Raw genomic sequence first — 15,174 nt, 5'->3', positions numbered from 1 at the left:
AAATAACTTCGCTAAAAATGATCGCAGATCCGCGATTTTAGCAGCATCGTGTTTGTCTAGCTCAGGCGTGTCGAATGGTATACTTTTTCTTCGGGTGAGATCAACTTAACCCTCGCCCGTATAGAGGGGGGGGGGGTCGAACGGACCCCCTCCCTCGGTTTTTCGCGAATAACTCGCGTAAAAAGCGGCCGATCGCGACGAAACTTTCAGTACCCTCGCGTTAATCAATTTTACACCCACCCTGAAATTGTCATGACCCTGACCTTAATGACCTTTGACCTGCGACCTACTTTTCGAGACCATGTTTGGCCGGAATCGCGATTCGGCGTATGTCGGCTAGCATTAGCGGCGCGTTTGCAGTCTTTTCGTGGTTTTAAGCGTTCAAACATGGGATATGATCTTGCTTCCATGCATTAGGGTGGGTGTCAAGGTCACCGGAAAGTCAGGTCAGGTCATTGACCTTTGATGACCTCGGTTCACTTTTTCGAGTTTTACATGTTTCTAGGCCAGTTTTAGGAGCTGAATTCGAATTTAGCAGCCATATGAACATTTACGAAGTAGTTTTGGTGCCCTCGTAACATGTTGCGAAGCTGTCAGAGGCGGTTGCCACCTACTACGAATACCCTTACTGGTTGACCTGACCTGACCTGACCCGACCTGGCCTAAATGCATGAAGACATCATCTGCGATCAAAACTAACATGATATTCGTGATCAGCACCCCGAAAACCCCATAGCAGCCACGCTTTACGACTTTCTAACAGGTCCCGATTTCCCCGACTTTTGGGTCATTGACCTGACATGGAAAGTCAACCGATGACCTAGAACCTTAAAATTGGGTATCATCGACTTCCTCTCGTCACGGCCAACACGCTCGTTTTTTCCGCGAAGCTCTAGCTCGATCAGGGGCGAAACGGCAAGGGGGGGGGTCCAACGGACCCTTATACGTTTGAGGCTGGAAAAAACACCAATACGGGCGAGAGTTAAGGTGTTAACCTCGGGTCAAGGTCAGGTCACAGCCCGTCAGGTCACGAAGCTGGTCAAAGGAGGTCATATTGCATATCAATCGATTCGGCAGGTCTTTTCATGTCCATTAGTGGCTTTATCGACTCGGTAGCTTTAGTTGATCGGGAGTTATTGACGAAAAACTGATAGCCTTAGTTACGTGATAAATGACGTCACGCAAGATCAACAAAGCAAAATTGAAGCATCAGACCTTGCAAGCAGCGCATGAAATCACGATTCCGTGTGCTTGAGAATTTGAGATAGTTGTATATCATTTCCGGTCCAAACTAGCAATTTCCATATTCCCCTGACTTTTAATGGTGAGAGACTGACCTGATCTCAGGCGACCCTTCAGAAAATCCTAGATATACATTTATACAAGTTGTGAGACCTCTCGATCATACTATAAGATCCTGTAAGTTTCATCTCCCTATGAAAGCTCTGCACTGAGGGTGTTGCGAAGTTGGAACATTTTAGCACAGTCCTAAAATGTTCATTTTAGGACAGTTTAGGAAGTTTCACACAGTTCATTTTAGGACTGCTCATTTATGACGTCATAGATCAGTGACCTGACTTGACTTAAAAATGCGGTTGGCGTAAAAAATCCGACTTATCAAATCCCGACTAAAAAAAATCGACTTATAATCCGGTTAATCAAATCCCGACCATGTTTTTACCTGGCCATTAATGTTCTAACCTTACAGGTTATTGTTTGAACGCGGAAGATGCTGAATCTTGGTTAACCCCATACTTATCGTATGATAAAGAACGTCAGTGTTAGAAAGTTAATTAACAATTTTATTTAGGATAGTTTAATTCAAGTGGGTATAATCCGACTTGACAATTTACTAGGAGGGTTTTGCAGCGCTATTAGTTCGGCATTTAATTATAAATCATTGCTAATTTCGATCCGGATATCGTTATTCAATGCTGGCCTTTGCGTCCTCAGAAAAGTTGTTTATAGTCACGAAGGCTTGCATTGACCCATACTTTCCATTTTTCAGCACCATTATTCGCCGTAGTTGACCAGATGTTTTTCTTCAGCTCTGCCCTGAATCCTTTGGCTTAGACCTGGCGTATCACCCGTGCATCGCAAGACGCACCTACCACACACAAGTTCATGATCCCCACGAACCCACATCAGCGTCCGTTCGCTTGGTGTGTGACCCCTTGACCTTTGGCCGCGACAACTGCCAGCTTGCCGGAGCACCCCTCCCTACACGCGCTGCCCCGTCCGCTCCCCTCCCTCCCCCCCCCCCCGGGGTCGTGTCACGAAGGTTCGGGCTTACGCTACTACCGGCCGCTGCGCAGCTGTCACCTAGCGCTTGGGAATGTGTGGTCTGGTGCGGATTCAGCCAACTACCGGCTCGCGACACCAGCGCCACGTAGTGGCGACGGTACATTCTTTTTAGACACACTGTACTTAGGTAACTAACAGCTTCAAATCTGGTAACATGTTGGTCGGACTTTACACTACCATATTTACATGGAATAATATGATACCAAACAATAGTGCAACCATTCTGGACAACAAAAGCGTATGATTAAATTAATTTAGAATACTTTGGCAGCATGATTTACGAGCACGGGCAGGTGTTACCTACCAGCCTTCTCAATGCTCATAAAACCAACATTGTAGTTTTGATTTTACCTTACATGATAACACACTTGGCTGCAATGGCACATTTAATTTAATACTGTGAAAAGACCAGTTATAACCACTTCACAAGCACAATTGCACCTCATGCCGACATTCTTTTCCAAAGACAGCGGCGTCTTTCGTCAAAACCAGAAGATCAATCCCCTTTCAACTGTTAACATCAAAAATATTTCTTCATGGTGTGATCTCCATATGGAAACCTTGCAGGAAAAGAATCAATGTCAATTGTCAGCTCTTCAAATTTCTTTGGACTTTAACTTGCACTACCATATCCAGTTTGCTTTGATATTTTGTTTTTTTTATTCCATGTTGAAGTTGAACACCAAGCTCCAGATATAGCAGGCAGCTTGATCATCTTCGGCCTTGGTATAATATCAGTCCAAGTTCCAGTGGTGGGTATCTTCTAATATTCAAATTAAAATGAAAATCAATAGGCCTTCTCAGCGCCGACGACGGACACGTTGATAAAAAAGGGAGCTCAAGGTCAGTAAAATTCGGGTTTAAGGAATGGCGGGCGTTGAAATGACTGCTGACGTCATCAAAGAAACCGCTAATGGTTAAGAGATAGGGACTAAGCTGGTCCCACCCTGCAAGTAAAGGGAAGAAATTTCTTGAACACCATAAAGCTGCGGGGGTTGCGACCAGGATAAATGGTGATTTCTGAGCCTGGCCGCAAACTTGGCTATCTCAACTCAAAACTAATGTTAAGGTGGGATGGTCCCTTTAACGTGAATCCATTCGTATTCTTCCTTGGCAATTTTACGCAAAAAAATTGATCTACAACGCCACATATAAATCGCTTTGAGTGTGAAGTACCTTATATTCATGATTGTAATCCAATTGCTCGTTCGAAGCAACACGGTTTCTTCAGCGTATACAATCATACCTCGGTCAGCTACCCAATCGATAATTTGCAGTTCGGCTTGGTGGCGCAATATAAATGGAAATTCATCAGTTCGAGATTTGCCAATAGATCATATCAAAACTACCAACGTATCAATTGGACTGGGCAATGAACACATCACTATTCGGCTCCATAATATGTGCCAAAGAAAGCATCAATACTAAAACACCAAAACAAATGTCAAAAATATCGAAACAGACTGTGCTTCAACGATGTATATTGTACAAAAATGAGGGCGCTGGCATCTCCCATCAACAAACACTCCGTACAGAGCAAGCTTCGGTCACTGGCGAGTGATGCATGCGATTGGTGATGATGGCAACAATGAGGAATGGGCACGTTGGTCGCCTGTCACGGCTCACAGCTCCCAGTATTCTGGCAGTCAGTCTCAGACGACAGTGGATGACCCCATATCTCCACAGGCTCGTGCGCTGCCGCGGCTGACAGTAGGAGCAGACGACCGGCGTAGGATGGCGGCTGGGAACCTCCCCCGCCTACGCCCGATTCGACGGCGGTCACAGAGGCCGCCAATGACCACCGACCGGCCAGAGCTCACATGATTTATCACTATCACTGTGTGAGACGGCCGGGTACCGACTCACACCGTCCGACCACGGCTTAACCGGTCCAGCAGGCCCCAGCACCAGACCACACTCCAATCCCGAGCAGTCCGCTGCACCTACTCCTCTGGATCGTCAAACTGACCCGTCTCCATGGGCTCGCCCGAGTCGCCCGCTCCTCCGCCGTTGCTCATGGGCCCGCTCTCGTCGTCATCGCCGTCACCCTCGGCATCACAGTCGCCACCGACGAAATAGTCGTCCTCTGTCGATCGGGGACTCCCATTAACGGTATAATCCCCCTTTGTGTAAGGTAAGTCACAAGAAGCGCGAGCGTGAATGGACATTGGAGAGAGATAACGGCGCCTATCTGCAGACAAAACAACAGCTAAGACGCGTTAAATTGTGGCAATTCCTTGTCCATAAGCCGTGGACAAAAGTGCTAAGTAAAAGCGGGGATGTCGAATACCGGGAATGCGTCTGGATGTTTCCCAAGGCTAAATCGTGTTATTACATATACACGAGGAAAATGTTCAGGAAGACTTTTAACTCAAGTCCTATCTCAGAATTTATCATTTTTTTAAATAAAAAGTACCTAAGTAAGGCACTGCCGAAACATTTGTTCAGTTCCACATCTTTGTCTGTTTTTGACATCGAGTGATAAGTTCGCACCAGCCGACACGGGCGAATGGGACAGGTAGTTTGCGCTTGAGTTTGACAAGCAATTTCACGTTAAAAAACAGCCCTGAATAAGGCTTACAAATTGTGCAGCTTGGCGTCAAAACTTCTGCGACCACCGCAGCTCCTAATAGCAATTCTGGCAGCATCAAATCTCATCAAGTTTCGCGAAAATTCCCAATAGTTCTAGTGCAAGCCCCATTTAGTCATCTTTACCAAACTTGAACTAAACAAACGCAAAGAACCATATGAAACACCAAAATCAGCCTTGAAATAAACATTTGCAGCTCGTCAACAATCGAAGGAAGCTATTTTAACTATAAAAAACTGTTTGACGATGAGCGTGACTAGACCATGGCGCGATAGTTGTCACAATTGAAGCTTTTAAAATGTGGAATATATTTGTCTAATTGACTTATCAATAGCTTATTATAAAAGCAAATAAAAGTAACAGAGCAATATCATGAAAATTGAAAGAAAAATTTAACGAAAGCCCACTAAGGAGATATTTCATTGACAATTGTGGTCACTTAACTCTAGCTTAGCAAATGAACATATTTAAGTATGCAATATGCATGCCTACATGTGAATTATGCTCATTCGTTCATTCATTCATTCATTCATTCATTCATTCATTCATTCATTCATTCATTCATTCATTCATTCATTCATTCATTCATTCATTCATTCATTCATTCATTCAGTGGCCGGCAGGCGGCACTCACCGTCTGCTGAGACGCTATCGTTGGGGTCCGGGTGCAGGGACTGACACTCTGACATGGCGTGAAACAGGGCGTCCAGAGAGCCGCCGTCCGACGGGACGAAGCGCACCTCTGTCACACTGCTTCCGGAGGCGGCGTCCTCGTCGCTGCTGCCGCCACTGCCATCTGACGCCGCGTCTGCCAAACACAGGTACACAGAGTGACCACCAGGGCACGCAACTGATGGCGATGAATGACGCACTTTATATCGTAAATCACATATCACTGAACTTTGCATTTTTTAGCTAGAAATCAAGTAGACCTCTCTTATAAATTATGCCAAAACATATTCAAGTGATCGGTGCCACAGCCCCACCATACCACCCGCCGCCTCTCTCTGACTGACCGTCGGCCTGGGGTCCGATCTTGGCGTCCACCATCAGGTAAAGGCAGGGGTGCGGGAACGCAGACGTGTCCCGCGACACAGCGTGCAGCATGATGTGCGGGTACTCCAGCGAGAAGCCCTGGCCGTCTGTGCCGGCCCAGGCCACGCGGCTCTCGGCGATGTACAGAGTGCCGCTGCCCAGGGCGCGCGGGCCCATGTGAGCGGCGGTGCTGGGCTGTTCGATACGCACACCCTCCGTGGGCGGCGGCAGGGAACTAGTCACCACCACCATCTGTAACAACGGCATAGGCATTTATCAGTTTTACAGTGGGTATTATAACTTGTTGAAGTAGAGTAAAATCAGCATCACAAAATACTTTACCCGTTACCGTTGGCTTTACCTATTACCTAATGCTTAGTAGGTAGGTATAGTTTTGCAAACTGGCAATCATACAGCAGGTGCCTTACATGCTGCCAACCATTTGTGAAGTCGCCAGCCTTTACAGTTCTTGAGATATTTACACAGAATTCACTGAGGGTTCCATATTGATAGGTTGTAGGTTGTTGGTTGGTAGATTGTAGATCAGTAGGAAAGGTTACATCAGATTAGATAACATTTTGTTTTGTAAGACATTTTGACTATAAATAGACTTTTGATGATCATATATGGGCATAAATGCAGCCCTCACTACTACGGAAGAAAAACGGTATAACGTGCCGGTACTTGCAGTATCGCGTCCACTTATCGGAAAGAAAAGGCTTCCATTTTCCACTACCAATTAACGCGATTCACTTAAATTCGGCGAATTCACTCGAAAAAGGCGATAGGAAAATGGCTTTTCTGCAGGTTCTGGGTGTCACAATCAGCTGGCCATTCCATAAATGGATTGGTGTTTTGAAAGAAAATTGTTTTGATTTAATTTTATATGAATGAATAAAGATATTTAATTTTAAAATAGAAATTTAACCGAAATTAAAAAAAAAACATAAACAAAATAATAGAAATAATGACATTTTCAAACAACGGTGCTGCTTACATTTCTTGGCGCGTCTTTTTAATCCACCATATTTGCCATTCACTGTTTGACCTTGTATTGTAACTCTGCGATTTAGAGCCGCCAGTGCATTGTGCACCGAGTGAGTGTAGGCCTTGTGTGGTTAAAAAACATTCTTATGACTTATTTTTTCATTTGAATCATGAATGCTAGGATGCATGGAAAAGATGAAGTTGTCTGATTTTATGACCATATATATGGTCATCGCCCCGCCCACTACAGCCGTTGATTGGCTGATCCAATTTTTGTTTGGCTCCTCGTAGTTTCCCCAACTGATCTTAAGAACTGAAGAGTCTAAATGACTTCACAAATGTGCGGCAGCATGCTATCGTGTATGAATACCCCCAAAACTACAAGAGTAGTTTTAGAACCTGAATTGCTTTATATGTGTTTTGCTCATCTCAATTGTGACATTTCAATTTGAATAACAAGAAATGTTCTGGGATATCCCTACTGCCTACTGGAGGCAATAATTTGTGTTTCCCCATCTGGGATCCGTGCACAATATCAATATGTCTAATTAGTATATATATGGTGTTCGGAAAAATAACATTATATATGTATAATATATATAAAAATCAAAAGGTGGTCCAGGTCGCAAGCCACTACCTAGCCTCAGCCCTCAGCCTGAAACGTTTGAGTTCAAGTTTGAGCAAGGTTCTCATCAATCTGCAGTCTATTAAGCCTACAGTTGATCAACATTTAACTTAAGCGCCTTACATGGAAGAAACATAAGGAAGGTACTTGCCTGGAATATATGTAAAGGGTTGTAAAACCAATTTATCAGAGATAACTTCTAAAATAAATCCCACTACCTACAATAAATAATAAGAAAACACGCGCTTGAGCAGCTCGCACACTGAACTCTAGTTGTTGTTGTTTTGGTGTAGGGCGCATAGCCTCTTGGGCTCAGAGCGTCCAGAAGTTGTCTTCACATCTTCTCTTCCTTCTTGTCATGGCCAGGGAATGGAACTAAGCGATCCATGGGACAAGGAAATGCGTTGCCAGGATTTGTCCAGTTAGGATTTATCAGTTTAGGTTGGTATTGCCGTAGTTAGATGTTAGTGATTGGTCAAACTACACTAACTAAAAATAAAAATAAAGTAAATTAAAGAGAAAGAAAAACAAACATCATACATTTCACAAGTTTAACATCAGCTCATACTCATAAGGCCTGCACTCAGCCATCACGCCAATCGTTCACATATGATCAACATATCCGCGTATATACCAAAAACGTATCAGAGTATATAGAGTAAACATATGTTCCTCTGTTATCCTGTAAGAGGAGCGCGCTGTGTTTCAGCTCGGCCTATCGCACACAGCAATGTGGTCTACACTGATTGTGCACGGTACTGATATAGTCTGAATATGTGTGTGTGCGACTGTCAGTACCGATATATTGTAGCGGTTTAGTGTACGCGAGTGCCGTGGCGGGTGGGGAGGGAGGGGGAAGCAAATCACCGAGTTAGTAGCAGCTATTTACCATTGTTATAAATCTCTACTCCTTCTACTCCACTCTCATGTTTTCCATTCACTGTCATTCATCATTCATTCATTCATTCATTCATCTCATTCTCATCCATATCATACTTTCACAGCATACATCACAGCTCATTATCACTCATACACAGCATAGTAGACAACAACAGAGACTTGCACTAAAATAAACAAAACGGTAAAGACTGTACATATCACAGCCACATAACATAAACATACAATAAACAATATAATCTTAAATTTTCTTAAACAGTTCACTATCGTGTAGAAACTTAAACAAAGCGTCAGTAATATCAGGGTATGAGTCACCAAGTAGAGTACCCAGCTCCATCGGCGCACCATGGTGCCGGCACAGTACACTGAGATGTCTTCTTTGGTCAGCGTAGTTCGGACATTCAATTAACATGTGTTGCACTGTCACGTACTGGCCGCAGGTACTACATTCTGGTCGCACATCACGGTCTATAATAAACGAGTGCGAGATTCTGGTGTGTCCAAGCCGCAGTCGACATAACACTATTTCCTCACGTCGGACATTCCGGCGACAAGACACCCAGTTCCCCGTAACATGCTTTATGCTCTTAAGGTTTGTCTGGCGAGTATCGTTTACCCACATGCTATTAAATTGATCAAAACATGCTGCACGGATAAAAGACACATATTCCTGCACAGACACTTCATACTCCTCCTCGGTCCTATCTAGTAAAACAGCCCGTTTTGCTTGAAGGTCTGCCTGTTCATTCCCGTAGATTCCACAGTGTCCAGGGACCCAAAGGATTACACACCGCAGATTGTGTTCCTTCAGACAATGCAAAGTATCCTTAATGTCGGTAACCATAGGGTGGTTACTTTCATTTGTTTGCAGGGCTAATAGCAGCGAGAGGGAGTCGGTACAAATGACGCTGTTTGCCAGTTGGTTATGTTGGACATAATGTACAGCTTGGAGCAAAGCAACACACTCAGCTGTAAAAATCGAGTAGTCACGTTTCAGTTTCGTTTTATACTGCATGTTTCCGTGCACGAAAGCACATCCCACGCCCCTTTCACTTTTCGAACCGTCAGTGTAAAGGAAATGATATCCAGGGTGTGTACCCTTAAACTCTTCAAAGGCCTGCAAAACATCACATCTCTCCAAATTAGCCTTCTGCTGTTCAATTAGTTTATGTGCGTCACACTGGTGTCGCTGCCATACAGGGTAAGCACTGGCTTTAAGCGTCACATCATTGGGAAGAACTATCCGAAGGTTTCGGGCGACATGTTGCAGACGTTCATAGAAGGGGAATCCAGATATTCGCTTAATATATCCCCACTCTAGGTCAGGTAGAGTAAAGGTCCCGTCAATGTAGTCTCGACATGGATGTTCATCGTATCCTGTCACTTTTAGGGCATATCTGACAGTCATCTCCCAACGTCGTAGGAAGAGTGGCGGTACATGTGACTCAACCTGCAGTGCCATTACCGGAGAAGTCCGCAATGCTCCTGTAGCTACCCTCGAACACGCGTTCTGTATGCTTTCAAGGGAGTGCACTGCATTGTTTGCTGGTCCATCAAGGACCTGACAGGCATATTCTAGGATGGGACGTATAAGGGATTTGTACATCCTCAACAGAATGGTTCTGTCGGCACCATATTCACGTCCGGATATGCATTTCAATATGGGAATGCGTTTCAATGCTCTGGCTCGAACGTACTGGATATGTTTGTTCAAGTTTAACTTGGAGTCCAGAAACACTCCAAGAAACTTTACATTGTCACAGTATGCAATTGGTTCGTCTTTAATCCGTAGTAGGGAAATGTGATCTAATTCAGTTCTTTTCATATATCGTCCAAATATCACTGCATTACATTTGGTAGGCGTGAAAGTAAATCCCCACGTATCTGCCCACTCCACCAAGGAATCAAGTGCGTTTTGCATGGTTGTTATTAGTTGTGGAAGATGCCTTCCTTGTAACCAAATTGCACAGTCATCTGCATACATAGCATAGGAGAACTCATCTGAAATACCTTCAAAAATATCATTTATCATCAGGTTAAAAAGTATCGGCGAAACAACTCCCCCTTGGACGACTCCATTCTCCTGTTCAAAAATCTGTGATAATCGACCACACTTCACCTGGAAGGTTCTTCCATTCAGGTAGTTTTCCACAAATTTCATCAGTCTTCCACGGAAGCCCAATGTATACATCTTTAGAAGGAGGGCAGGGGTAGACACTAAATTGTAAGCACTTTTAAAATCCAGAAATACTGCCAACGTATATTTGTGGTAGAGGAATCCATGTCGTATCTCTGATTCCAGTCTGATAATGTGGTCGACCGTACATCGTGCTTTCCTGAAGGCACACTGGTATTTCGATAGCACTCCTTTGTTTTCGGTATACCATTTGAGCCTTTCAGCTATCATTCTTTCCATGATTTTACCCATGCATGAGGTAAGTTGAATTGGTCTGTATGACTGAGGGTTGGAAGCCGGCTTCCCAGGTTTCAGGATAGGGACCACGTATGAATGTGACCAGTCTGTCGGAAAAATACCTTCCGTCCAGACTGCGTTAAACATCTTAAGAAGTTCTCCGTATTGAGTATTCCCCATATGTTTAAAAAAAGCGTAATGCAGTCTATCCGGTCCTATAGACGTATTTCCACATCGTTTTATGGCGTTTGTCAGTTCAGGTAAGGTGAATAAGTCATTGTAGCATTCAGCATTGTTAGAACGGAAATCAGGCATAGTTCTAATAATGTCATCAACTCGTGTACGAAAATGTTCTGAGTAGTTCTCCTGCGAGGAGATGCTTTCAAAGTATCGTCCAAGTGTATTCCCAACTTCAAAAGTATCATCGATAATACGTCCATCTATACTGAGTACGGGTAAAGGTCTGTTGTATCTCGTTTTCCTTGTGAATTTCCTCAGTATCTCCCACAACCTGGGTAAGGGGGTCTGGTAATTGAAGAGGCTAAGGAGTTTAAGCCAGGAGTCTTTCTTGGCCTGCCTAATAACCTGTCTGGCTTTGGCCTTTGCTCTTTTATATTCAAGTAATAGTCCTGGGACCTCTCTATTTCTCCTAAATCGGTTTAATAGCCTTTTCCGTTCTGTAATCGCTTTCTTGCACTCATCTGTCCACCAAGGACAGCAGTACTTTGCATGTCCAGTTTTCTTAGGTATTGTCTCTGTTGCTGCTGAGACAATAAGGTCTGTCATAACTTTGCAGTTTTCTACTCCCAGTTGATCATCATAGTTGAGTGTACACTTTTCTCTAAATTCATTCCAGTTTGCTTTATTTAAGTTCCATCCATAAAAAATGTCTGAGTCCTGTGAAGGGTCAACAACATTATTCAGTGTTATATAAATTGGGAAATGGTCACTGTCATGAGGATCATCTTCAGTCATCCACATTGCGTGGGGGGCGACTGATCCTGAAGATACTGTCAGATCGATATGGGAGTACAGCCCAGTGTAATCATCAATTCTAGTAGCACTACCATCATTGAGAACATTGAGTCCAAAAGTTCTGATCAAACGTTCCCATATCATTCCCCTTCGGTCACATCGATCCGAACCCCAAAGCATATGACGACTGTTGGCATCCGTACAGATAACCATGGGCTCCGGGAGCTGCTTAATCAGACTTTCCAACTCTTCATATTGTAAAGGTTCAGTGGGGGGTAGGTAAAGAGAACAGATGTGCATGGTTGAGCTGCCCATTCGTATGGAGCAGGCCACAGCTTGTAAGTTGGTGTTCACAGTTATCAGTCTGTGAGGAATCCTGTTAGTAACATATATACACACACCTCCCTGTCTCCTTTCATCATTGCCAAAAACATCATACCTTGTGTAATTCGGCAAGTTAAAATCATATTCATCTGATGGAAGGAAGTGAGTTTCCTGTAAACAGTAAACATCACATGTTTGGGTCATAAGGAAGGGTTTGACAGAAGCCCATTTTCCAATCAATGCTCTACAATTCCATTGCATTATTTTCACCATGGTGTAGTATGTGTTTGCCTCTAGAGTTTAGAGAAGTTTTTTTGTTTTTTGTTTTGTTTTTTTGTTTTTTGTTTTGTTTTTTTGTTTTGTTTTTTGTTTTTTGTTTTTTGTTTTGTTTTTTTTTGTTTTGTTTTTTTAAAGAAAAGAAAAACTAACTAGCTACTAGTGAATATACTATTCACTCCAATCAGTTGTCTGATGCCGCTTGTGAAATATCTACCCATGACTGCTTTCTTGTCATGGGTTTGTCCCCTGCTCTTTCATTGGATATGCCTGCTCTCACAAGCGGGGGAGCGGGGGGGATGGTATCTGGACAAGCAGATACCTGTGGTTTGGTTTTGCCTTTTCCTCGTCCTAAACCCTTTTGCCTTTGTACAGTCTGCCATTTGGCAGCATCTTTGGTCTTTTTCACTGTGTCTATTGTCTGTGTCAAGTCACATGTCTGAATCATTTCGTCTCCCTCATCTCTTTCCATGGGTTGCGTAATTTCATGAGTTTTCCTCGTATCATTCACCTCCCCTTCATCACTGTCTGTTGTAGCATCTCCCATTGTCTCATCACCTCTCGATCTCTGTAATACATCCCTCTGGGTTTCCTTTACACGTACTGTGTCTGTTGTACTAGCAGCACCTTTAGAGGTACTTTCTGTGATCTGCGACTCAGTCAGTTTTTTGAGCAATGTCGTCATCTCATCTACCTTCTTCTCTAGCTTTTCTACCTTTCCTTTCAACTCCTCATCCTCCTGCCTTCCAGTAATATGTGGAGTGCGCACAGTGGCAGCATAATTTCTGAGAACAGGGGGCTCATGGCGGTCATCATACAGTTTCCTGGCTTGGCTGAAAGATACCTCCTCTTCCACTTTGATCTTACATATTTCTTTCTCTTTCTGCCATGTTTCACAGTCATGAGATTGACACCCATGATCAGTGCGTCGGCAGTTGATGCACTGGGGCGTGCATTCTCCCTCATGAGGCATTTGTCCACAGTTTAGACATACCTTGTCTTTAGTGCATCGCTCCTGAGCATGCCCAAATTTGCCGCACCGGTAGCACAGCAGGGGGTTTGGTATATACGTGTGCACGTGGTATGTCACATAGTCCATTTGCAGTTTTGTTGGGCAGGATGGTCTGTCAAAGGTAAGTAGCAGGGTTGGGGTCCCTTGTGTTTGTCCATTCACTTTCCTGGTGAAGCGCTTTGCTCCAACAACCCCAAAGTCCTTTAGCCACTGGACCACCTCGTCCTCGCTAAGTTCTTCTAAGTCATATGCACGAATAGTGCCCCGTGATGTGTTCAGCCTTTCATCTTTCAATACTTCACAGTCCTCATTTGCAAATTTCCTAACTTTCAGAAACTTTTCAGTTTGGAGAGCATGTTTCGTTTTGACGAGCAAAGATCCATCAGTCAAAAAACTAGCCTTTTCCAACTTGTCAACATCCCCCAGGACACCTCTAACACCTAACTGCACCCATGGCCAGCCTCTGGATTTAAGTGTTTTCCCCGAGAGGAGTTTGATTTTGAGGTACGACCCGGAGTTTTCATTGTTTCCTTGATCGAAAAAAGATTCATCAGCCCTCACCCGTTTACCGGGCCTTCCCGGCTTCATTTTACATACCGTTGTGCACTGGGATTTTATAAATGATGAACGAATTGAAATTAAACAAAACTGAAACCAAAAACTTAAAGATCCAAGATGTCTTCCACCGCCACGTCACCACTAGAAAGTCAATCAGCTGTTCTTGCCACGTCCTCCCCGCAAGAAATCTGAAGCAAGAGAGACTGAACTCTATAATGAGCTCGCATGACCAGAGTTGTATTAGCTGCGCCGTTTTTGCTGTTCCAGGCTAGGCTACCATATCCGAATTTTCCTTCAATGACATTTTTGACTCCTATCTTCACCATTGAACACTCCAGCGGGCATAAAACGAAATGGGAGTATGACGAGTAGGACTACATTCAAATACCTGTAGGCTGTATGTGCTTCATCTTGATAAAATTTGCAATAAATTCAAAAGTGAAGTAAAATTTGCAATAAAATCCGTGAAGACGCAGCTGGGCCGTGGATGGATTCCCGTCTCACATCTCAGTTCTCTTTAGTCTTTATCTTCCCTTACAACGAAAATGACGAGCGATTGGCAAGTTTGTTCTACATACCTACCTACATATGAGCGTCAACCTGTAAGGCCGGGCAACACCTACCACCGTACAACATGCAGGCGATACAAAAAAAAAAAAATCATGCCATTGTTGTCTAGGCTTTGATCTGACCTCGTGAGTCGTGACAATTGATCTGAAAGTATAGGTAGGTACCTAAACTTAGGTCATGGATGCGAAATGTTGCATATGCTCATACATCTAGCTCATCCATGCTTACACTATCAGCACTATGATAGCTGTAGCAGCCTGTAGCACTAATTGACGCTTAGCTACGAGTCGACGCTATATTTCGTTAAAGGAATTAACACCTACATTGCATAGTTACAATAAAACATTAAACACTTTCCCCAGTGCTGCTTGAGCAAGCAGGTAGCCAGCTTAGGGAATATTCTACGGGCTAGTTTCCTGGCTAGCCATCTGGGCCAGGTTTCTCTCTTTCCGCCTATCGCCGTATTTGTCACTAAACACGCCTACCTACCTAGCATCTCAACAGTCTATGGTAGCTACCGCCCGTTTACATACGCTGTGCCCACCACCAATCGGCGATCGGGAAGGGAGGAATGCCCGTTCAGGACGTATCATAACGCTTGCGTCCAG

The 15,174-nt window shown here is 44.0% G+C and overlaps 1 protein-coding gene across 4 annotated transcripts; it reads right to left on the bottom strand.

Annotated features, from left to right (window-relative positions):
- Positions 1-3,768: 3,768 nt before the first annotated feature.
- LOC122387290 (methylosome subunit pICln-like) lies at positions 3,769-14,205 on the bottom strand. Of its 4 annotated transcripts, none has more exons than XM_043377385.1 (5): positions 14,036-14,188; positions 7,693-8,030; positions 5,911-6,181; positions 5,529-5,702; positions 3,769-4,390 (listed from the first exon to the last, which is right to left on the bottom strand). In XM_043377385.1, exons 3-5 carry the CDS (start codon positions 6,179-6,181, stop codon positions 4,248-4,250), a joined length of 588 nt encoding a protein of 195 aa, XP_043233320.1. In that variant the 5' UTR covers positions 7,693-8,030; positions 14,036-14,188; the 3' UTR covers positions 3,769-4,247. The 4 variants fall into 4 exon arrangements, with proteins under 4 accessions (XP_043233320.1, XP_043233321.1, XP_043233323.1 ...); XM_043377386.1 differs by having other exon boundaries at positions 7,693-7,893; XM_043377388.1 differs by lacking the exon at positions 14,036-14,188 and adding an exon at positions 8,366-8,375.
- Between the last annotated feature and the right edge of the window lie 969 nt (positions 14,206-15,174).

The sequence above is a fragment of the Amphibalanus amphitrite genome, unplaced genomic scaffold, assembly GCF_019059575.1.
Source record: "Amphibalanus amphitrite isolate SeventyFive unplaced genomic scaffold, NRLGWU_Aamphi_draft 000280F_arrow, whole genome shotgun sequence".
NCBI classification, from domain to species: domain Eukaryota; kingdom Metazoa; phylum Arthropoda; class Thecostraca; order Balanomorpha; family Balanidae; genus Amphibalanus; species Amphibalanus amphitrite.
This window is presented reverse-complemented; position numbering and strand designations above follow the sequence as displayed.

Bases quoted from the DNA above. Each gene is read 5' to 3' on its own strand.
- LOC122387290 (XM_043377387.1), bottom strand. From the start codon at position 6,181: ATGGTGGTGGTGACTAGTTCCCTGCCGCCGCCCACGGAGGGTGTGCGT. The intron at 5,703-5,910 runs GTCAGTCAGAGA...TGTGTTTGGCAG, and splicing joins GATCGGACCCCAGGCCGACG to ACGCGGCGTCAGATGGCAGT. The intron at 4,391-5,528 runs GTGAGTGCCGCC...CCCGATCGACAG, and splicing joins CGATAGCGTCTCAGCAGACG to AGGACGACTATTTCGTCGGT.